General features: G+C 33.8%; 2 protein-coding genes across 2 annotated transcripts in view; one reads left to right on the plus strand and one right to left on the minus strand.

Moving 5' to 3' along the window:
• The window catches only part of LOC122138547 (NACHT, LRR and PYD domains-containing protein 3-like), a 788,161-nt gene that overhangs the window by 574,904 nt on the left and 187,845 nt on the right, over positions 1-25,412 (plus strand). The gene's annotated exons all lie outside the window — the stretch shown is intronic.
• On the minus strand, positions 1-25,412 carry LOC109100855 (motile sperm domain-containing protein 2). The gene is given in 20 exon segments (XM_042730454.1): positions 1-57; positions 59-139; positions 1,749-1,848; positions 3,061-3,190; positions 5,259-5,357; positions 6,071-6,162; positions 8,571-8,686; positions 15,922-15,945; positions 15,948-16,037; positions 16,039-16,068; positions 16,070-16,102; positions 16,949-16,981; positions 16,984-17,075; positions 17,174-17,215; positions 17,511-17,571; positions 20,304-20,400; positions 20,464-20,495; positions 21,671-21,766; positions 25,055-25,159; positions 25,233-25,412. Coding segments are annotated over 20 exon segments (1,590 nt in total).

Here is a 25,412-nt window from a genome sequence, read left to right on the forward strand (position 1 = left end):
TCATGAGGTCCAGAGCGAGTAGGTAGTGGAGGGCCAAAACAGAAACGACACCATGAGCCAGCCAGGACCTTCTTGCGTACACACACACGAGTCCAAGTTTTCGCTCCAGACGAGAGTTAGTGGCCAGCACACGCATCAGCTGAGAAGATTCAATCATACACAATCAGATGAATTCAGGGCTGAGATTAATCACAGTGCATCAAGGCCTGCTTTCACAGACAGGGCTTAGACTAAGCCAGGATTAGGACATAGATCAATTAGGACATTTAAGTCATTTTTATAAACATGCCTTAAAACACATTACTGGTGTGCATCTTGAGATGAAACAAAGGCACTGATATATTTTAAGATCAGTCAGTGGAAGTTTCTTTCAGTTGAAACAGCTCAGAATCACATTTTAGTCTGGGACTAGGCTTAAACTTGTATGTGAACCCAGGGTAGAACTAACAGTAACATTTTGTATTTACAGAAATTTTATTTTAAATATGCAAATGAGGCTGATTTACAATTAAATATGCACTTATTTTGCAATGCATTTCCAGAAGATAAACTCTGAAGGCATTTCATACAGCCAGGTTCAAAATTCTTTTTTTTTTAATCTCAACTCTGGCTTGTTTTTCCTCACAACTATGAGTTTATATCTCACAGTTGAGACTTTTCTTTCTCAGAATTGCAAGTAAAAAAGGCCAGAATGTGTGAGATTATAAATAATCGGTTACCTTTTTTAGATTTTTATTTTTAATTTTGTGTGGCCCATGAATGTAACAGCATAGTAACAAAAAAAAAAAAAAAATAAAAAAACAAACAAAAAAAAAAAATATATATATATATATATATATATATAAAAAAACAAACAAAAAAAAAAAAAATATATATATATATATATAACTTGTAAAACGGTGTGTCTAAAAAAATCTTCAGTATATATTGAATAAAACTGTAAAGGTTGGTGTGTGTAAGTGCTGCTGAAGTGGAGAAAGAAACTCATTTTGAGAAAATAGCTTTTAAAGATATGTATTGTAACAAATCTACAGATGCAAATAGATAAAGTGCATTATAATAACTTTACAATTCTCTCTCTTTTTTTTTTTTTTACAATGAAATATAACAGTTTCTTATTTTTTTTAATTAATTTTTTTTTTTTTTTTTTTACATTTTTATTAAATTTAATTTTAGTTAATAATTTAATAATATAAAATACATAAAACATTATGTAATTAAAAATAAATTATGTTATAATAGTAATTTTTGTTTTTATTTACTTATTATTATTATCATCATTATATTACTTTTTAACATCTGGAATCACAATTTTTTATCAGAAACAACGTTTTTTTTTTTTTTTTCTAATGGTTTATTTTGCTGTAATTTAATTGTGAGTAAAAAAAGCCAGAATTTTAAAATATAAACCTGCAATTTAAAGAAAAAAAAAATCTGAATTTTCTAATTTAATTGTGAGTATAAATAAATTCATTTTTTTATTTCAGTTATTTTAGAATTTTTTTATTTAATTTATTTGAGTGATATGATTAGGTATTTTATATGTAATTTTGAAATCCAATCTAATCCAATTTTTTTTTTTTTTTTTTTTTTTTTAATCAAATTTTGAACCTGGCTTTATCCAATGTTCATAAAGTGCAATAAAATAAACACTTAAAAATGCATTGAATGTCTTCTCTCTGCTGGTCTGAAACAGCAGTCAAGCAGTCCTCTTGAATCTCCAAACTCAACCCATGTCTGTGTCTCACCGTGCTCTGCAGGTCCTGATGCTCGTTGCTTGTCGCTGACGGACTCTCAGACAAGTTGCTCAGAATAGACTTTGGGCTCTCGAGGAGGTGACAGCGCAGCCTGAGGAAACAATGGCTGATTAGTGTCAGATAATAGCAGCTCGATCTCCTCTCAAACGCTCTGACAGTCAGTCTTCTTTCACCTCTCAGAGTCTTCGCTTGTGATCCGTTTGTTTCTCAGCTGTGTTTGTGGAAGAAATCGTCTCGGAGTGAAGCGCAGCACTGTGTTCATTTACACACGAGCGGCTCGTTATTCAGGGAACTTTCATCTACATTTTACTTATGAAGCCATTATCAACAATCCTCCATGTGGCTTCTGTCAAAATACAATTCAGTGGCTTCACATGAAAATTAAAAAATAAAGACAAATATTTGAGGTATAACTTTACAGTTATAATGGAAAAAAAAAACTCTTCTTAAACTTATTTTACATTGAAGTAATACTTCTTGTTTTGTAATTATTTTTATTTAATAATGAGTATTAATTTAATAAAGTGGTTATTATCATTATATTATTCCTACATCCTAAATCATATTTTACAGTAAAATAACAGTAATATTTTTGTAATTCATATTTTTATTTAATGAATAATAAATATGAATAATTCACTAATAATGTGGTTCTTACATTTTTCTTTAAATATTTTATTTTATAGTTAAATTATACCCAGAATATTTAATTTGTTTTCTTTTGTAATTTTTATATATTTAATAATAATAATAGTTGTTGTTATTATTAATAATTTATTTTTTTTTTTTTTTTATTTTTTTTTTATTTTTTTTTTTTTTTTTATTGTTTTTTTATTTTATTTATTTATTAATTGGTATTATTATTATTATTTTATAGCCATATTGATATATAATCACAAAATTTTGACCAAATTGTGCAGCCTTACAAACAATCACAGCAAACCTGGAATTCATTTTTTTACCGCATTATTAGAACAATTGCTATTAGATTTTTTTCTCCCAAATTGTGCAGCTCTAATTATTTGTATTTATACGTGTGCATGCATTTGTTAACCTCATAATGTTAATTAATTATTTAATGAGCGCCACAGTGAATAAATATCAAACTATACACCCAGACTGTGATTTTTTTGTTTTGTTTCAGTGTTTCCTACATTGTTTTGGAAACCCACAATAATTGTTTTGTACGAAAGACATAGATGAATCAGGATTTGTTTGTGAACGTTCATGTGCAGATTTTGCGCTGTATTCGTGAGCGAGAGCCGGTGTTCCCAGAATGCAGCGGGTGTGTGACAGACGTCACCTGTGCTCCATGACTTTGGCTTTAGAAACCTCCTTCCAGAAGAGAGCGAGCTCTGAGACACCGGCTCCGGCGCTGCTCTCCATCTCTGCTGCCATCACCAGAAACCTGTCCTGAGGAGACGCCTGGAACCCTACCACACACACACACACACACACATATAATACATGCCAAAATGCAGGGATTCACAAACCCTTAAAAAAAAACAAATTGTATCTCATGATCAGTGATATCACACAAGCAGCGAGAGATATTTTAAACACAATATTGTCTGTTTATGACAACAAAAGTATTACCTATAAAGCAGAAAGCAGCTGTGAGCAACACAGAGGTGTTTAGTTTCTGAATGAATCCACGTTTTGAACAAATCAAATGAATAAAAGACTCAAAGACATTTAACACCACCTGCTGGCAGTTTAAGTTCATTATTTAGAGTATTATTTCATTAAAAAGAAATGTGAAAACTTTACTTTCTTTTGTGGAACATAAAGGAAGGTATTTTGAAAACTGTTGGTAACAAAGCTGTTTTCCATTGCATGAACGAAAAAAAAAAACTTTTTCAAATTATCTTCTATGTTCCATAGTTTATGTTGGGCCATTGTAGCCTAAACATTTCTGTAATACATTTTTTTTAATAAAATCTTTCTTTCTAAAGCTACAAATTGTAATGTCTAACATGATACTTTCTCATTTAACACAAAGAAAGCTTTAAAATAATGTTTTGGGGGTATTTTCACAGTAAAATTTAATTTGTGATTAATTTATCGACACATCATGTAATTAATTAGATAAAGAAAATGTAATCGACTGACAGCCCAAATATATATATATATATATATATATATACAGTGCCCTTCATAAGTATTGGAACAGTAAAGAGAATATTGCTCTGTTTGCTGTGGAGTCAAGAAATCTGTAAATATGATAAAAAGATGAATATGAGACAAAACTACAAATTGTCACATTTTATTATTAGCGGTTTCAACACATACATGTTTTACCAGCTAAGAAGATCAGCACTTTCAGAGTTCATCCCACTATTTGATGTGAGCATAAGTATTGGAACAGTTGAATTTAAGGCAGATGTAAAAGATTAAAAGCTAATATTTAGTTGCAGATCCCTTGTGTGCAATCAGAGCAGTGAGTCTGCAACCCATAGACATCACCAGACTCTTGGTCTTATGCTTTGAAATGCTTTCCCCAGCCTTTAATGCAGCCAATTCCAACTGTTGCAACTGTTAGTCTCCTCTTCAGCTGGTTTCCAAACTCTTGATTTCTCCATGTCCTTTCTTTTTATTATAGATCTTACTGGCTTCCTCTTTTCTTTCAGCATCCAAATTGCTTGCTTTTCTCTCAAAGTCGGCTTCCTCGTCTTCATCCTGGTTTGTGTGTGTCATCATCGAATGCAAGACTTAGAATGCAGAAGCAATGGATATAACTGATAAGACACATTTCCCTTTCCTGCTTTTAATATCTGAATAATTAATGCAACAGGACACAGCTGAACACTTTAGACAGACCTGTGAGGCAACTCTTCCAATACTTATGCTCACATCAGATAGAGAGATGAAACTCTAAAAGTGCTGATCTTCTTAGCTGTTAAAACATCTTTGTGTTGAATCACCCAATAATAAAATCTGACATTCTGTAGTTTTGTCTCATATTCATCTTTTAATCAATATTTACAGATTTCATTACTCCACAGCAAACAGAACAATTTTGTCTTTACTGTTCCAATACTTCTGGAGGGCACTGTATATATATTTGTGGGGGAAGTTTGTTTGCATGTGCCCTCGTTTCATCTCTTTCCTTCACTCTTAAATAGCTCCGTGCACATTTTACTTTCAAATAAGCGGCAATTCTGCGTCGATTCAATTCAACAAAATAAAAGTATTGTGAGTTTGATGTTGTATTAAAACGAATAAGAATACACCATGCTATACGCCTAATATAAAATAACAAATTACTTAGGATACACAAAGGTATACAAAACTGAAAATCAGCAAACTCTGTGAAACCAAACAAATAAAAAACGTAGAACGTTTATTAACAAAATGAATAAGAAAGCTCAGAGGCACGGCATACACCTGGATGTCAAATAAAATAACTAAAAGTCTATCGAAGAAACCTAATGGTCACATGACGTGTAAACAGACAAACTTTTCAAATATTTGTAGTAAGTGAGATCTCCTGCTCTTTACCTCCATGAAGTGAAACCACGATGTCCACGCTGGCCCCGGGCTCACAGCTGCTGTTACTGGGCTTCACGCGGTACTTCTCTGGAGCCGTCGTCCGGACCTGAACACACAAAACATGATCAGACCACACCAGCTCCCGGCATTACAGCCCATTTGGAGTGAGATTTAAGACTAAACACATGGAAGCAGAATCCAGTCTTAAAAATGGAATTTACAGAATAACATGGAATTTTGGTGAATAAACTTTCTCTTCAATAAAAGTAGAGCTGTAAGAAGCTCAAAGGACTTCACTACAACCCGCCAAACTAAAAGAAGAGAAGAATGTGAGAAAAATAAATCCAATTTCATATGGCCCTAACAATATATGTTTTGTTAAACTTTTAATAATGGTACGTGTTTCATGATTTCAATTAATCAGAAACTTTTAGATTACTAAACATTTATTTAACAAATTCAGAGGAAGAAATAAATCTAGGACAAAAAAAATAAAAATACAAAAACTAAATAAAATCCAGAAAAATGGATTGTAATTAAAAAAAAAAAAAAAAACAATCCAGAAAAACAAAAATGTAAAAAAAAAAAAAAAAAAATTGGGGGGAAAAAAAATACTACAGAATTTGGGACAAAATAGATCTACTTTCATAGGACTTATACATTAGGACTTGGCAAACACCAAAAAAACAAATTAAATTATATCAGAGACACCTGCAGATGAGATTGAATATCTGATGTTCTTTTAGTTCTAAAGTGTTTCATTCAAGTCATAGACTGCAGCTTTATTCAGCTCGAGTGATCTGCTGACGTAGATGTGGTTTTAAAGGCCACGTGGTTTTTGGTGACGTTGTTGAGGATGATCAAACACTTCCTCTCTGATTCTTTAGCACCGAATCGGAGCTCTTCTGATGGACTGAAACACAACACAGACTCGCGGTTAATCGTTACAGGATTACTGCATTCCTGAAATATCACTGAGTCACGTTCACTCAACAGAAAACTGCTGAGCCCAGCACTCTGCATCAGATCCTGTGACTCTAAACATCAATGTGTGTGCACACGGGAGATAGAGCTAAAAAATATCATCTCCATATTTATACATTGGCTCTGAAATACAGGATTCGTCATTTTAAATCAAATCACTTCATAATAAAGTAGATTCAAAATGCCTTGCATTAGAAATAAAATGCAGTAAAAATCTAGTTTACAATGCATGTTTTTTTTTAACTGAAAACAAAAATCATAATTATATTTTTGTAACACTTTAAAGGTCTCATTTGTTAGCGTTAGCATTTAGCATTTAGCATTTCAATTAAATTAGCATTTAACTTTTTGTATTTTTTTTTATTTTTTTTTGTGCATGCTTACAAAAAGCAAAGAATTTTTATTTTTATTCACTCTAATTTATCTTTATTTCCATTTTAGTTTTTATTTACAGTAGGTAATTTCAGTTTTTTTACTTTATTAATTATTTCGGTTAGCTGCCAAGGCAGTTAAAGTTTTATGTAATATTTCTTTTATTTTATTAGTTTTAAAATTCAAATTTAGTTTTGTTATTTATTTAAATTTTGTCATTTAGCAGATGCTTTTATCCAAAGCGGCTTACAAATGATGACAACAGAAGCAATCAAAACCAACAAAAGAGCAATGATATGGAAGTGTTATATTAGTATATTATAGTGTTATATTTCAATTTCACAAAGAAACGTGCAGCATTTTGTCCAAGCAGTAATAAAAGAACACATTTAATTTATAATTTGTCTTAAATCTCTAAAATCGTGAATGGAATCGTGAGTTGAGTAAATCATTACATGCCTACTAATAGGCACATGTATTGTTATTGTATATTTATTTAACATGAATCATGTGCTGCATGAACCACAGTCAGCCTAAAATAGCATCCATCTGTCACAATCCAGTCATTTCAGTCATGGATCCCAGTGGATTGTGGGAAAAGCCTCCATTAGAAACATCAAAGCTGAGGCCGAGGCGAATCTCACGGCTCCTTCCTTTCATTTTCAGCGTGAACCATTACCTGCGCAAAGTTCAAACGCTCCGGAAGGGATTGCAATCGTTTGCAGAGAACAATCATTATCAGGAATTACAACGCACCCATCAGGATCAGTTTTAACCGTCATGTGCAGGAGAATGAAGGTCTTTGATTTGAACATTTGGCAAGAAAACTGAACAAAAGGAGCTTTGCATGAATGCATTTGTTTCGTGCCGCTGAATGATAATTAATGCATGCAGGGAAATGACTGTGCAGCCTTCATTCATGACAGCCAGTTAGAAGAGAGATGCTCTAAGTTTATTTGCAGAAAGTGCAATGCTATACAAGGTTGCATTTTATTTGAAAACCGTGCAACTGATCAAAAGTGACAGTAAAGACATTTATAATGTGACAAAAGATTTCAATTTCAAACAAATGCAGTTCTGAATCCTGAAAATTAAAATGTATGTTTCCACAAAAATATTGTGCAGCACATCTGTTTTCAACATTGATAATAATCAGAAATGTTTCTTGAGCAGCAAATCATCATATTAGAATGATTTCTGAAGACTGGAGTAATCACATAGAAAACAGTTTTACACGTACTGTCTTTAGAAAAGTTTAGATGGTATTTTTTCTTTTCATCTTGGCTCTGTATTATGCATATTAAAGTGCAACGCTGCTACAATTTTACATTCTAATAATTTCAAAATTTTTAATGTTTTTTTTGTATTTTTGATCATTTGTGAGCATTGCTGAGGCTTCTTTCAAAAACATTATTTTGACCAGTAATATATTTATACCGTATAGTTGTAGAATGTGTTTTTGGGATACCATTAATATCCATTTAGTTCTGGTTTTATGTCAATCAACTTTCCAAATAAAAATAGAAAAATAATAACTGAATTATATTACTGAATTAATAACCTTACGGATATTTAATATATTCTCGGATAACAAATATAATACACAGAAATGAGAATGGTTCAGAAATTAGTTAAGTTTCATATACAATAAAATTCCGAAACAATGTATTTAACCCATAAACAAACACAATTTAATGTAAACTAGTTAAATTCATTTAATGTTCAGAGATGATTTAATTTTGATTCATTTCTGTGAATCAGTTCAAACAACTGTTCAAACGGTCCGCCTCACTGAATCAATTCAAAACTCTGATTCAATGATTCAACATCACTCAGAAATGTTCACCGAGTAATGACTGTGTATTAGTATATTGGAGCATATATTTGAAAACAATTTAGAATGAAAAAAGCGTGTGTGCCTTTTGAACGAGATCTTGGCTGTATTTCAGGAGTGCAGTGATTCACCTGATGTCCAGTAATGTGCCCTTGAATGTGGTGGTAGGTTTTCTAGCTCCTCTCAGGCGTCCAGGTTCTCCTCTGTCCAGATCTTCAGACTTCTGACTGTCTTCAAGGAAATTCACCTGCAAAACACGTTACAGGACATCATGATGCTATCAGCATTATTACAATGGAAAAGCATGATATCAGGTCTGATTTGTGCTCACAAACCCATTCAAATGCTCCAATATCGACACCTATACCAAGCAGCATAGAAAGAATGTTGCAAAAAAGGACATGTTTTAAGATTAATAACCTGTATGACAAAATAATTGCAATAAACATGACATCAGGTCTGATTTTGTGCTCACAATCCCGTTCAAAATCAGCAAACTGATACATGCAGGGTACACTGAATGATGCTGCACATAAATTTACATATTTTAAGATTAACAACATGCATGATAAAAAAAATAAAAAATTGAACTAGTGAACCTGCTTTATTGCTCCAATATTGATAAACTAACACCATAAAGTATAGAATGAACGTCGCATAAACATTGCTCAAAAAAGAAGATATTTTCAGATAATATTAATGGCAATGAACAGGAGAGCACAACATCAGGTCTGGTTTTGTGCTCACGAACTTGTTTAAATGCTACAAAATCAACGATTTTATAAATGCAGAGTAGAAAGAAAGTTGTATGAACGTTGTATGAACGTTGCCGCACAAAAATGGAGATTTTAAAGAACCTGTATGACAAATGATTGCAAAAAATAGGCAAGTACAACATGAGGCATCATTCTGTGGTTATGAACCAGTTCAAATGCTCAAGCTGATACCACACAGCATAGAAAGAACGTGGCTTGAATGTTGCAGCACCAAAAAAACCAACCAAAAAAAAACCCTAACATATTTAAAGATTTAACAACCGGTACGATAAATTAAATTGCAATTAAGAACTGTAACAGGGTTTTTGAAGATATTAAAACCAAAAAAGCAACAGGACTTTGTTTATTTTTAATGAGAATCGGCTATTTTATGGTGACTGAAATGCAACAAAGTCAAGCAGTCCTCAGCTTTATATAAATTAGCAGCAACCAATGGGATCAAAAATGGGGAAAAAACTCAGAACAAAGAGTCAATGTGAACACGAGCCCACAACACATGAATAAACACTGAAATCATCAGGCCGTGATTTCCCATTTTAACCAACGCAGGAACTTTTATCCACTTCATTCAGTGGCGAACCCCAGACACACTGGAGAACTGCTGAACACACGCTTTCTTTGTGCTCGTGCTGCAGAAGTGGAAACAAAGTTGAAGTGAAAGTCTGGCGCAAACGAACACGTGCTGGAAAAAGAGGGAGAGGATGTGGGTCAGGGGTCAAGGTCAAAGGTCACGGCGTCATCGGTCGTAAAAGGTTGACAGAAGCGGCCTTATAACGCATTCATTAATTAAAGAGGCAGGTTCGATTTGAAATGTTCTGGACTTTATTCAGAGTTTGATTGAAAATGTCAATTAAACAGCTTTTTCAGATTACATTAAATGTTCTTCACATACGATTACATTTCACAATATGTCAGTCAGTCATTAGTGTCTATTCATTAGTTAATTGATCATTAGTGAGGAAACAAATTACATTGTATTATATATCCATTTTTGAAAGCATACAGTAATGAATCACAGTCGGCATTGTTAATAACATTGTTATTCTTTTTTAAAATCACATGATAAAATAATAAAATCAAACTTGTTTATGAAATGTAAATGTGGAAAAACTTCATTTTGATGGAGTGTTAGAGCAAAACTGAAACCATTCAGTAGTGGGTCTAAATAAGCAACTCACAGTTTCAGAGTGTTACAAAATGTCATAATGCTGATGATGAAAGCAATCATATGACAGTGGTCTAGATTCTCAGGACTACTACACACTAGAAGAAGAAGCTCAGATTGTGCGATCCGCCTGAAACCAGACGCATTTCTGAAAGCACTGCTTAGTGTTTGCTGTGGCAAGAGTTAAAAGTCATGCAAACCCCAGCATTTCTTCTTTACTGCCTTGGAATCAATGGATTCGCTGTTTTTTTTTTTTTTAAGTTAGAGTCTATAGGTGTTTTATAATAATGAGGTTGTTGAATTCTGGCTCTTTAAAGGAATAGTTCACCTAAAAATGAAAATTAGTTGAATATGTGCTCACTCTCAGTTCATCCAAGATCAGGATGAGTTTGTTTCTTCATCAGATTTGGAGAAATGTAGCATTGCATCAGTGTCTCAGCAATGTATGCTCAGCAGTGAATGGGTGCCGTCAGAATGAGAGTCCAAACAGCTGATAAAAACATCACAATAATCCACAAGTAATCCACAGCACTCCAGTCAGGTTTGTTGATATCCGGAGAAGACACAAGCTGAAACAAATCCAGCATTAAGATGTTTTTAACTAAAATACATTGAGTCTATAATCCATAATAAGTCTTCCTCCAGTGAAAAAGACCATCTCCTGTTGTCTCTCTCATCAAAATCCATACACATATTTGTTTAGATCTGTTTAAACAGTGCTTGATCTGTGCAGATTTCTCTCCTGATTCACACCAGAACACTTTTTCACTGGAGGAAGTGTTATTATGGATTCTGGATATGTTTCAGCTTGTGTCTTCTCCAGATGTTAACTGATGGACTGGAGTGCTGTGGATTACTTGTGGATTATTGTGATGTTTTTATCAGCTGTTTGGACTCTCATTCTGACGGCACCCATTCACTGCAGAGCATCCATTGCTGAGACACTGATGCAATGCTACATTTCTACAAATCTGATGAAGAAACAAACTCATCCTTATATTTATTCTTTTAGTATTTCTGAACTGAAGTACAACTCATTAAATCAAATCTTTGCTTTGTGTATCTTTAACTACACACTGTCATAGTCTCTCAAGCCTTAAAATTATCATTCATCCAAAAGTTAAAATTGTCCTTTACTCACCCTCATATTGTTTCCAAGCCTGTATGACTTTCTCTTCTTTTAAATGGGTAGTTGACTGTTTTTTTTCCTAGGCTTGATTGTGTTTATGGGGTGCAGTCTAACGTGTTAATGCTTCGTTCTTTTTAAAAATGCATTATTTTTCACATAATTTACCTTTATTCCACACTGCTCTGCCCCGTCTCTGAGAAACACGCTGATCATTTCCTGCTTTTATGAAGCCCCTCCCTCAGAAATAGCTGATGGGCTCTGATTGGTTTAGCTAGCCCAGTGTGTTGTGATTGGCTAAACCGCCTCTAGTGCGTGTCTAAACGTCCCGCCCCTCTCCTCAGCGGCATGTGCTCCGGTTGTATTGTAAGTTTGAGCTCGATTGAGAAGCAGAGGATATTATTGAAGAGGATCATGTTTTCTCTTCCTCTTCTCTAAAGCAGCGCAGCATGGCCTCGCCCCCTTTGCTGTCTTTCCCCGGGGGCGGGGCTTATCTGGGTTTGTGATGTCATGAACCCAGGAAGTAACTTGTTGTAGTCCCTTACCAGCCGTTTTTGTAGGCATTAAACTGCCAGAATTTTAAAAGACGATTTCTCCGTTTGCATTGAACTTTCAGCTTCATAACTTTGCAGATCTTGTTTATGCTCAAACAGCAACATTACACACTAACTAACGTTAAAACAGTGAAATCGCAATCAACCACCCCTTTAAACACATATTTTGAAGAACTCTGAGGTCTATACAACATTCACTTTCATTATATGAACAGTAACAACAAAAAGTTATTTTGTGTTCCAATATTTTGTGATCTCATGAAATACTGGATTCAATCTTTTTTTTTTTTATCAACTGGTTTTCTTTCAATTAGCAGAAGTTTTGGATTTCTTTTTAGAACTGACTGATTATAAATCGTATTAATCTGAGCTTATTTATGGATTATTTTGGCTCAAAAATGGAGTAGCATGAGTTCAGATCAGCGAGGACACCGATCAATAAGTTCCAGAAAGAAACACACAACCTCTGCTAATTGAATTGAAGTTGACAAAAATATTGAATACAATATTTGGGTAAACTGCTGAGATGGAGAAAATCAAAATAAAGTGTGGAGAAAAAAATTATTTGGTGATAACTTAGTTTTATAAATCAATTATTTGTAGGCCGATCCTTTTTTGTGGGTGGGAAAAATCAACTGTTTTAGGCAGAGTTGTGTGAGCAAAGTCAGTAAGTTTCAGTCTGATGAAATAATATTAACTAGCATTTTCAGGAAAAATAAAATCCTGTCCAGGTCAAAATGAGGGTTCTTCCAGACTCAAATCTCAGATAAAACAGCTTATTTTGATTCAGTAGCAATGCAGGAAACACTCAGTATTTTTGTACGGTGTATCCGAACACATTTGAGGAATGCAGACGCTCAAGAACCGTGGTTAACCGGATTCCCAACAACAGTATTCTCTAGTGTGTAAGAGCCCAGAGGAGTTTGACACAATGACAACACAAAGATAATAATCAAATAAATCTGCTAATATAACGACTTCATTTACACCCCGTAACCAGACGGTGATTTGTTAAAAATATCAATCAAATATGCATTAAAATCATATGAAATGCCACTGAAACTGGGAAACTAGATGAAGCGTCTCGTTCGGTGCTGTTGAAATGGGATGGACGCATGGGATGAATCTGGTTTGGCTCTGGAAACAGCAGGCACTTGAGGATGTAGAAACCTCTACAATGTCTTACCAGTCCTTGTTTTAAGACAGACAGAAAGGGACATGAGAAAAACATGCACGAGACAAACCGAGCGCAACTTTGAGTTTCTCCCGTTCATTTCCTCCACAGGAATTTAGAAGATTCTTCAATAAAACCAAGAATCAAATCAACCAGAATCACATTTAAAAACTCTGATTTGAATCAGCTGCTCTGTGGAGAACGAATGGGGTTTTTACTCAACTCGACCGATGCGCTCGATGGCGACCGAACATTGGAAAGGATCCCAGGATCCCAAATGAAAGCCTTCAAGCGCTTCATCTCATGCCAAATCAATCTAGAACCTGGAGCTCATGCTGAGTGTTTGAGAGTCACGTGATGAATCAGAGCCAACAATGAGACGTTCATGAGTTCATCATCATAATTAGCATATCTAACCACAATCAACACAAATGCAGCCAGATCACAAGACTGTGAGACGCCTGATTAGTTGATGAGATCAGGGATGAGAGTGACAATGACCCTTAACAGCACAATGCATCAGCTTGAAAGACTAGATAAGGCTTGTTATGATTACAGATGCAAGATGACCACTGAACATGTGACTAAATCATCCAATCTTCTCAGTATCGAGCAGAAATACTATAATAAACTAATGCAGAGCTGGAAAATACTATCTGAATATTCACAATGATTATGCTGGTTAAAGCAACATTGTTAATGAGTGTTATTTTACTATTATTGAGATACTATAATAATTTTTAATTGTAAATTTTAGTTAAAGTTTTTGTAACTTAGCTGAGTTTAGTGTAATTTTTATTATTTTTTGTTGCTTTTTGTTTTGTTTAGTTTTTTTTTTTTTTTATTTTTTTTTTGTTTTTGTTATTTTTAGTTTTATTTTTTAAATATGAATGCAAAACTGAGAAATGTTTGCCTTGGAACTAGCTGAAATGAAACAACAAACACAAAAACAATAACAGACACACCACACACCACACACACCCACACACACACACACACATTATATTATTATATATATATATATTATAAAATAAAAAATAAAAAAAAATTTTGTAAGTCACAATTTTTTTTTTTTTTTTTTTAGGATTGTAGTTGACTATAATAAACCCTGTTGTGAATATTGTGGTGGTTTTAATTTGAGCATTAAAGATTGTTGCTTGTTTTATGAATACATCGAACACAAGTTTTAAATAAAAACTATGTTTTACAAAGAAAAAATACTATTTGAATCTTTGCACTTAAAATTTCACATTTAATTAAATATGTTACGATTTCTTTAAAACAATTTTCACAAATAGTTACAAAATAAATCTTACATAAAATTTTAAGTGTATAAAAGTGTTCAAACAGATTTCTTTTATTGCAGTTTTAGTTGTAGTTATTTTATTACATTGTTACACAAAAAATTGAGAAATGTTGCCTTGAAACTAGCTGAAAAATAAATGATGGGATTTTTTGTATATATATTTTATTTTTTATTTCAGTTTACCGTTTTTATTTTAAGTATAAAAATATTGTTTTACTGGGTTTTTAGGTTTTATGCATATTGTGGTGATTTTAATTTTAAGCATTAAATTTCCTATAAGATCATTTCATTAATACAATTAATATTCTAGAATTTTCCGTGTAAGAAGTTTTTTCACACAGATTGAGTTTTAATAGTGTCTTCTCCTTTCAGTTCGGGTAGAAAAGTTGTGTTGGCATTTGATTCATTTCTGTAAATCAGTCCAAACTGTCTGCTTCGAGTGAATCAGCATTACGGTATATGATAATGATTCCTTTTGCATCCTCATTCAGAAATGTTTCTCTCGAACTCTGTTGTTTTTCTACTGTTTTAGTGAGAAATATACATGGGTCCGTACACACAATCAATACTCGAGTTGTCTATCATTCAAAGCAGTTTATCATCTAGGGTTTGTTGTAATGAGGGGTTTGTTAGAACATTCTTCTAGAACAAATCATCCAGTCCGTCTAGCGCTCTGTATGAGCGAAGTTTGCTAGAAAACTCTATTCACCTCACGTTACCATGTTGACGTTAACGTTTATCTTATCACTTATACAGAGGCCAAAAGAGAGCAAGAGAGATTACATGGAAAGAGGAGCTTCAGTACAAAAGTCTCAGTGATGTCACACTTACAGCAAAGCTTTGAGGTGCAGCATCAGCATGCTTTGATTTCAAATCACAACGGTCAAAGAATGAATATTGATTCAGAAGCTCAAATGCGATTAGTCCAAAAGTACAATCATTTGATTCCAAAGTAAGACAAGAATCATTGTTGGAAATCAAGAATGCGCAGTTACCCGAGTAACAGGTGTAGAGGAGTTAAGAACATGTTCGGGTCACATTTCAAAATCAAAAGAGAGAAAATAATATTTTGCATTGGGAAAATGAAGTCTTTCCAGGATCATTCGTATTTCTGCACTATTTTCATGAGAATTAACCCTGTTAAGTCTGATTTGATCATGTTGATGATTTGGAGGCCTTAGAAACTTGGGTGTAAAGACATTTTCCAGTCTAATTCTAATTACCACGATGCAAGAAACATGTATGCAAAATGTGTTGTAAGAGATTTAGCAAAATATAATTTCTTTTTGATTTTTGGGTGAAATGTGACCTGGATTTGTGAACAAGGAAACGTAGATCTAGAACAGAACGCAGCGTGTGAACAAGAAGTAATGTGGTATACCTTCTTGGGTTTTGAGTGATTGCTCAGAAATTGAAACGGGATTCGAGAGTCTCTTTGGACTCGGATTCGATATCTTTGATGTCACTCCTCATCTTCCGCTGAACGATTGGACCGTTTTTCACAGATTGGAGACTGGAAGTCATCGTCCCGGGAGAGGCGGATAACTGTATTTGAATTGGTCCTGTCACAAAAAAACAAAAATGTTAACAAATCTTTGCAATCCTGCAATGTATTATTTTTTGTTCTGCATTACCTTATTATTTGAAAATGATAATCTGACATGGTCACAGTTTGTAAATGGAGGAAGGACAAACTGGAGTAATTTCCAAAAATTTGAATTACATTTGAAATATATAGCACAAGTAAGCAGAATAAGCTCTTTAACCCATAGCATCAAAATCACATGCTAGATACTAAGTCTTCAGGGGAGGGGAGAGAAAGTAGTTTATGTTGGCAGGCAAGATTTAATGTTTCTTGATTCACAAAAGTTAAGATCATACAAAAGTCCTATTTTGAGCTGATGGTGGCGCTAGAGGGTTTTAGGCAGATACCCAAAAGTTGGTGTAAAATCAATGTTCACGACCCTTACAATAAATGTGGGCCAAATTTCACACCATTTCTCTATACGTTTCTTGGTGTTTTCAACCATTTTGTAGTTTACAATCATACAAAAAGCTATACTTTGAATTGATGGTGGTGCTAAGGATTTTTAGGCAGAGACCCTAAGACTAGAGAGCCTAATGTTCAGACCCTTTGCATAAATGGCTGAATTCATGATGCTCATTCCAAATAGGTTTTTAGGGTTTCAACACCACACATATTGTTGATGATGCAACATAAAGCTCAAAGAAATCAAGCATTAAAATAGAATTTTACACTTTAAGGCAAAGAGCCTGCCTTAACTGATGTACAGAAATCAAATGATTAAACTTCCATTCCATTTTCATTTAAATATATTTGATCATCTATTATTTAAACTTCAAGCCACATTCAATTAAGAACAAGTAACTCTCTTATTTGTACGTACCGTTCCTCCCATGTGCGGTGGAAGGTGCTCTTTTCATTTAAATATATCTGGATGTCACTCTTGGTGACAAACTTGAGCTTACTGATGGCTTCGGGGCCCAGCCACGTCTTCACTATCTTCCAGGTTCAGCTGCCACACACAAGAAAAAGTTATGACAAATGAACTGCTGTACCAGACATCATTACAAAGATCTGTTCAGATTGTCATTAGCCAATCACAACTCACCATTCATGATCCAAGAGGCATCTCGTACATGATCATTTTTGGCTGAACAACAAAACAAAGATGTTTCAACAAAGATGTGAAATCCCTTTCTATAATACAGTGATTCCCAAACGTTTTGTCAGCCAAACCCCTTTGGGCTTAAATATTTACTTGGAAGTCTGAGATTTTTAAGTTAATATTTCTATAATTCAACATCACATTTGCATGTTCACAGTTCTCTGATGTCGTTAATAATACAGTTTCACCTTTTTTAAAATTTGATTTTAATTAACTTTTCATCAACCCAGTTTGAGAAAGCCTGCTATAATAGGAGGTTTAAAAAACAGAATATACTCACAAAGAAACTTTGGATAGTACACTTTGAAGCAGTTAATGATATACTTCACAAAGTCCATGTCCTAGAAGAGAAAAACATGGGAAAGATGCTATAATTCATAAAGCTGAATGATATGATGGTGTATATACTGCTTAAAAGTAAAAACATCAGCTGTTAAGAGATTCTGCTATACCATTTATACCACAGTAAATATACAATATTTGTCTGGCTAGTAGTTGGCAAGACTGCTTTGTTATTTACATGTGAAATTAAAAAGGACTGCAACAAAAAACATGGATTTTTTGGGGTTCATTTAATTTCTAAATAAAAAAAACTTAAAGGCTTTTTTTTTGTATAGCATTTAATTCGCTTGGATTACACAAAAATATGCCTTACAACCAAAGTATTTTATATATAAAGATTTTTTTTTTTTTTTTTTTATTTAGTTTAGCTCAATATTTGAATGTATGTCAGTGAGAGTGCTTACTTTACTGACCCACTTTAAGACTAAACCGTTGCCTCAAGTTCAACTGTAAAGCTGCTGTTATCCATTGGCTAACTAACTGTTAAAGCACACCAATGGGTGTCAATCTAACAGTACACAAGACTTCTCACCAACACTGAATGCACACACATACTGGTCAGCCTGAACACTACTAGACTGTACTATACAACTGGTTAATCATTCAATTGTGCAATTCTGATGTTTACTGAATGCCCAAGTAACCTTTAGCTTCATTTACTGTTGACACTTATATTTGTTCTCCAGATTGACTCCTGGGAGCCACAACAGTACTTTTCTGTTTAATATTTGTTCAATGAAAGTTTGTTACAAGAAAACAATAGATATTTATTTGAAGACCTGAATCCTGGTCACTGTTGTAAATGGACGAGAACAAACAACTTTTTACACTGTTTTTCATCTGAAGAAATTCCCCAAGAATTATAATATAAGTGCAATATATACAGTAGCTGTAATCACAATTTGCACTTTAAACCCCATAAAATCAGCAGATTTATGTTGCCAGATTGATTTTCTAAAGGTTTTTCTAGAGTTAAAAGTTACGATTCATATTTTTGAGGCTGATGGTGGCGCTAGAGGGTTTTGAGTAGAGATCCTAAAATTGGTGCAATTAATGTTTAGACCCTTTGCAATAAATGTGCCAAATTTCACAAAGTTCCTCCAAACAGTTCTTGGGATTTCAACATAACATTCACTGCTTGGCTCCTAATAAATCGCTATGGATATAACAAAGCCAATAAAAAAAAATATATATATTTATAGAATAGAGGGAAAGAACCTATGCTAAATTATATACAGAAATCAAATTCTATCATTCTATTTAAAATCAAATATATCCGATCGAAGCACATCTCCACAGTAAAGACACCTCACATGACAGTCCTTCATTTAATTAACCAGAACAACCCATTTACAGTCATATAAGATAAGCATTAAAAAGAGCAAATTAAAGCACACTCTAATTCCTCCATAAAAAAACTGGAATTAGGTTTGATTAGGCTGCGGCTTTGGCTTCCAACAGCATTACACTCCTGCATTTCTGCTGCAGAAACATGAGACGAGGAGATTTGCAGTTTGACGGGAAATTCTCGTCGGATTAAGGTGAGTGAGTGGGATTGACCAAAGGGATTTAAAGGCCACATAAATCTGCAAAGTGTTAAACCAGTGAGTGGCGTCTGTCCCTCTGCACCTTCAACTCATACAGCTAATGACCTCAAAATGTCTGCCAGAGGGTCAATGACGGCCCAAGACTAATCAGAACAAATGCACTCTGGTGACCTTGAAAGAAAAATTATAAAACTAATGGACAGAGTTGTGATCATAAGTTTACATACCCCTTGCAGAATGTGCAAAATGTTACTAATTGAAACAAAATAAGAGGGATCATGAAAATTCCATGTTATTTTTTATTTAGTGCTGTCCTGAATAATCTATTTCACATAACAGATGTTTATATATACTCCAGAAGACAAAATAATTCATAAAAATGACCCGTCTCTTAATGCATTGTGTGGATTTCTTGAGCATCAGTAAGTTTTCACCTTCTGTAATAGTTATGCATGAGTCCCTTCAGTTGTCCTCAGTGTTTAAAAGATGGATTTCAAAATCTGTACAGTCCACTGCTATAATTTTTTTTTTACTCAATATATGTATTTAGGGCGGTTTTTTAATTAAAAAGAAATTTTTTACTGTATATATACAGTAAAAAATGTAACTATAGTAAATCGAGAATCATCAGCGGAGAATCACAGTTGAGAATAATGACGATACTTTTTTTAAGTTACAATAATTTTTACTGTAAAATGGTAAAAATTGTACTACGGTAATGAAAATCAGTTATTTTAAATTTTTTTTTTAATGAAATTTAAATGTTACAATTTTTAATATAATTTGGTAAAAATTGCAAATGTTATATAAAATTTTTAAATATTTAACTACTACACATATATAATTATATAATATACATTTAAAATGGTTTAATTTAATATATTAATATTAATATACATCAAATTTTTATATTACATATTTTTATAATCAACCCAGTGAATAAAATGCATCCAAAAGAGACGAAGTGCCTTTCATTTAAATATTTTCAGTATAACTGGTACAGGAGAATCACAGTTTGGCATTTCTATTATCACACAATATCAGCTGTTGATTGCATGGCATTGTGAGCTTGAGCAACATTTATAACGCATGCAGAGTAAGTGAAGAACTTACTATAATTACTGAGGTTTCCTAGACTCAGACATTGTCGAACACGGAGCCGCAGCGGGCATCCCCAGGCTCACGTTTGGCGCTAGCGCTCCAGCCAGAAGGCCCACATACCGCTTCTTATCCAGTATCGTCGTTGGCATCTTTAATGTGGAGCTTTCACTCTGAACCAGACTGCAATTTGAAACACACAGACATCGAAAGAACAGCATCTATGGATGGATATCATCAACTTACTGATTTCTCATCAGGGAGGGGACAATATCATGCTAGCGAATATCAGAAAAGAAAATCACTATAGCTCAGAAAAAGTAAACATATAGGCGATTAGTACTGCAGAACTTTAGGAAGCTTTTAGAACGATTATAGAATTTAGACTAGAACTGCTAATGATATATACTACAGTCCTATAAAAGAATTTGTTTTTGAGCGAGCCATCGATATCAGTTTACAGTAAATCACTGTGTGGCTGAGAGTTTTAACCATACATTTGGGAATGCAAGGTATGCCAGTTATGCTTTAGTTTTTCCAACCATTTGAGCTCCATAATATCCAACAGTTTTCTGAAAGAAACAGCAAAACATATGTAAATTTCAACCCGGATTGGGGTCTTGTGTTTGAAATCCTGCGGTGACAGCAAACTGCAAGTTTTCCAGCAAACAAAATTACTGTATTTAAAAAATTTGACTAAAATAAAATTCGGAGTAAACTTTAAATAAATCATACCTATTACTATCCGTAAATTAATAAATAAATAAATAAACGATATCAGAAATAATTTAAAACGAATACTTTTTATGAATGAATTAAATTTTGGCAGTGCATTTGTTTTACAAAATAGTAATTAAGTTTACACATTTATTAAGAGGTACATTAATAAGTATGGTAACATAAGTAATTTCTATGATATTATAAATTTGATAAATAAAGATTTAATAAAATTAATGTGCCCTATGAGATCAAATCAGAATTAATGTTAATTATATTTGTTAGAAAATAATCTTATTAAAAATAATTATAATTATAATTGGTATAAATAGTAATTATATATTTATTAAGTATTAAGTTTTTATATTCAAAAATGTTACTTTTATTGATGTAATTTGTTTTTAAGTTGAATGTACTTTCTTTTTTTTTTTTCTGGAGCGGATCTGGATAAGTTTTTTATTATTTTTTTGTGTCTTCTGCTTCCAATCAATCGAGGAACAGTTATTTCAAACAAAGTGACTCTAGTTAAGTTTACAGTATACCAAAATATATTTTTAACATACTCAAGGCAAAATATTTCTAAAAACGCGCTGCTTTGACTAAATGATCACTAATAAAAGCATGTATTATGCTATTAAAATACACAGTGATACTGTATTTTTAACATGAGAGGCATTTTACAAACTAACCTAAAACGCCCCCATTTTTAACTCCCATAAACCAGCCTCCAACCTACAGGTTTGTTTCCTTCCTTCTTTTGTCGTAATCCGTGGAAGGAAAACTGCACGCTCTCAACATCCATCTTCTGGGAATCAACTGCTCTCTGTGAGGTCTACAGGAAGAAGTAAAAACAAAACTAAAAACGTCTACACAAGTCGGCGGTTACGCACTCATGACCTCATCACATTTTTTCTTTCTGCATCTGAATCATCACAATACAGTATCAGCTTGCAAACTTTCCTGCATAGAACCTGAATTGGTTACACATCTGACTTAAGAGAACGCCCCGCACTGGGACCTGTGTGCTTTGAGGCCGTGAAAGCTATTTTTTCAAGATAGCTCTTCTGTGTGAACAACGTCCACGCTGACATATTGCGATTAACACTACTGAACAGCGTGTAAGGGAGCTTATAAACCACATAACAATAAAGCTCGGTCTGTTTAAGAAAGTAAAGCTCAGAATTCATTTCCTGGGCATTACAACGACGAACTGCCGGTCTCTCTCTTATTATGACACCTGAAGGGCGCTGGTCCGTGACTGATTGCTAAAGCCTTGTCTTACTTTACTCGAAGTGAAACAGCAGCGAAATCGTGCGCGTAGGTCGCAGCTGCCGTGTAGACCTGATGCACTATTATCATGCCATGTGAATAACTACATGGACCATGATGAGCAAGCAAAAACATAGATAATAAACACAAATACGAGAGCACAGACGGAGAAACCAGTAATAACAAGCTACCAAATAGTTACAGCGTTGCAGTACGGGAACAACTAGGAACATGCAGTACCTTGCTAGTCGTCGAATGCGTGTAGAAAGGGGAAGGTATAAGAATATGCCCGAGTCCATATCCAAAAATACATTTGTATGTGTGATTTGAAGTCCCGGTCCGTAATTGGTGTCTGAGAGCAAGCGCCAGTGTGTGTGATAACATGCCGCTGGGCTCGGCGCCCATCAGTGGAAAGTAAGGTGACTTGGAGTAAAATGACATTTTTACTGTACTTTAACACAGTAAAATGTACAGAGAGAAGGAAAGAAACAGGTGGGAAGAAGGGGGATTTTTTTGTTTATTTCGTTAAAAAGTATAAAAAATCAACATTAAAACCAACTTTGAACTTTTGAAAACTCATTTACAAATATTTTTAACTATAGATATGGTAACAATTTGTACTACATTAATGAAAATCACATTTGAAAATAATTGATTTTTTTAATAAAAAATTTTTAAAAGAAAATGTAAAGTATAATATTTTTAACTTGTAAATCTGGTACTATAAATTGTAACTACAGTAATAAACACAACAGTTGAGAATAATGGTGAGTTTTTTTAAATAAAATGTAAATGTTTAAAATTTTTATAGTCTATTATTATATTATATATATTATATAGGGAAAATAATGTTGATTTTTTTTAAAATTTTACCATTTTACTGTAATATGGTAACAAATGGAGAGAATTTGCGTTGTTCAACATATAAGAAAATGTTTAACATGTTTTTTTTGTTTTTTATAATTTTGCTTATTGGTAATATTAGCAAAAAATGTTAGTCTACATTATTTTAGAAATGATAGTTGAGAAAAAGGTGATTGTTTTTGGTTTTTTTTTTTTAAATAAACTTTTAAAAATTTTGTCCAGATCATGTACATGCAGAACGCTTTCTTGGGGTGACAAATAAAATCCCTGTATTAGTCCTAAAATACTTTTCATTTTGCTTTTTTGGCGCATGTGCCAAGATTTTGGGGTACCGCAGTTTGACATGCATGTGGTAACTTCCTCATTTATCTCTTCTGGGAACAGCGTCGAGGCCACATGGTACATACACACCATTCAGGGTAAACTCTTTCCTCCACTTGCAAGCCTCTCGTCGATCCCTTGTAAGTTTCTCCACAACAACTTCCTTCTCATGTGAGGTTACCGTCAACCAGAGCGTCCTTCTTTGAAGAAGTCTCTCCCCGTCTCTGCTGTCAGACGTGTCTTGGGACTTCTCAATATTGTTAATCAACACAATGCAGGGTTTGAATCCGAGACTACTGATCAGTCCGGAATAATAGTACTTGATTAAATTGTTTCTTTCCCGACCAACAGCTTTTCACAACATACATTATATGTATAGGTATATAAGTTTATTTTAAAAAGTGTGTGTGTTGTGGTGTGTGTTGTGTGTGGGCTGTATCGATTAATTGCTTCAAAATAAAAAGTTATGTGTACATAATATGTGTGTAGACAAAATAAAATCCTGTATAGTCCTAATATTACGTATCATTTTCTTTTTTATGCATGTGACCAAGATATATGTAAAGGCAGCAGTTTGGAGTATATGTGAGTAATATCCTCATGTCAGCCCTTCTTGGAAATGCAAACCGTACATTAAGCACTGTACATTTACACCATTTCAGGGTAAACTGTTTCCTCCACTGCAAGTTATCTATAGATCATTTTAAAGCAGGTTCTCATAAACAAACTGTATCCATGTGAGGTGGTATAAGTTTCTTCAACTTTCATTGTTCTCGCCAGTCCCTCTTTTGAACAGTCAGTTCTTGGTCACTGTAGGTGGTCGTGTTACTACATGATGTATACAGCCCATAATAAATATACATATGCACACATCCACATATAGTATGTAACAAACTTTAAAAAGTGTATGTGTGTGATGCCCGCTGTTAATCGACCAATTCTTTGCGCACCAAAAGTTTTGTGTACATAATATGTGTTTATCGTGTATAGAGCATAGTATATATTATGTCTATATATATAAATAACTGGGAGCACTGCATTCATTCAGTACAACATTTCACGAGCAATTACAGGGGGTTTTTTATATATAAAATATTTATATATAATATCAATTATATTATTATATATAAATACATATTTTCAAAATATATACTGTATGTGTGTATAATTATACAGACATAATAAATATACAAAGCACACACACATGCATATTATGGGCAAAAATCTTTTATTTTTGATGCGATTAATCATTTGACAGCACCAAATATTAATAAATATAAACTAGAAATATTTAAAGTTGGTGAATATGCGGAGTCCCCTTTCCAGGAAAATATCATAAAATCATTTATACACAGACTGTAAGGCTACACCATGCACTTTGCCGCCATTTATACCTAACTAGTGCGAGTTTTACAACAGCAAAAACATGATTATGCTAAAACATGAATTGTGGAGGCGCGCTGGACAGCTGTGATCTCAGATATTAAACATCAGCTCTCGTATTATCAAACACTTCACCTGTAACTACACGATGTCCACAACAAAGTCTTAAATGCCACGATCGATCAGTTCTCTGATATTTACTATTATCGTTCGATCGTGAGAAGAGAATGCATGTTTTGGTGAAGATCACTACACTTGTGAACTTAGCGCACTGCTAACTCACCTCCAACATACTCGCCTTCTTGAAACCTCTGCCGTGTTTCTCTCGGCGATCTTGCGCCTCTGATGTCCTTTTGGAGAGCGTAAAAATAGTAAAGCATGAACCCATCTTCAGATGAGAATATAACACGTAACCTTTTGCTTCTGTATTCCTAGTGTGATTAACGCTGTGTTGTGATTACCTGCTCTGGATCAAACCCGTCCGCCCTGTCCTGTCTCCGCCATTGATAGAGCGCACTGTCAGGCCCAGACCTCCGCGGTGGCCCGATCAACAATGAATCGACCGCAGACTCCCGGAAACGGGCGAACGGTGACGCCCATTTTGGCTCTGACGTGTCTAAAACCAACCTTGGAACGCGCAT

This window comes from Cyprinus carpio, chromosome B9, assembly GCF_018340385.1.
Source record: "Cyprinus carpio isolate SPL01 chromosome B9, ASM1834038v1, whole genome shotgun sequence".
NCBI classification, from domain to species: domain Eukaryota; kingdom Metazoa; phylum Chordata; class Actinopteri; order Cypriniformes; family Cyprinidae; genus Cyprinus; species Cyprinus carpio.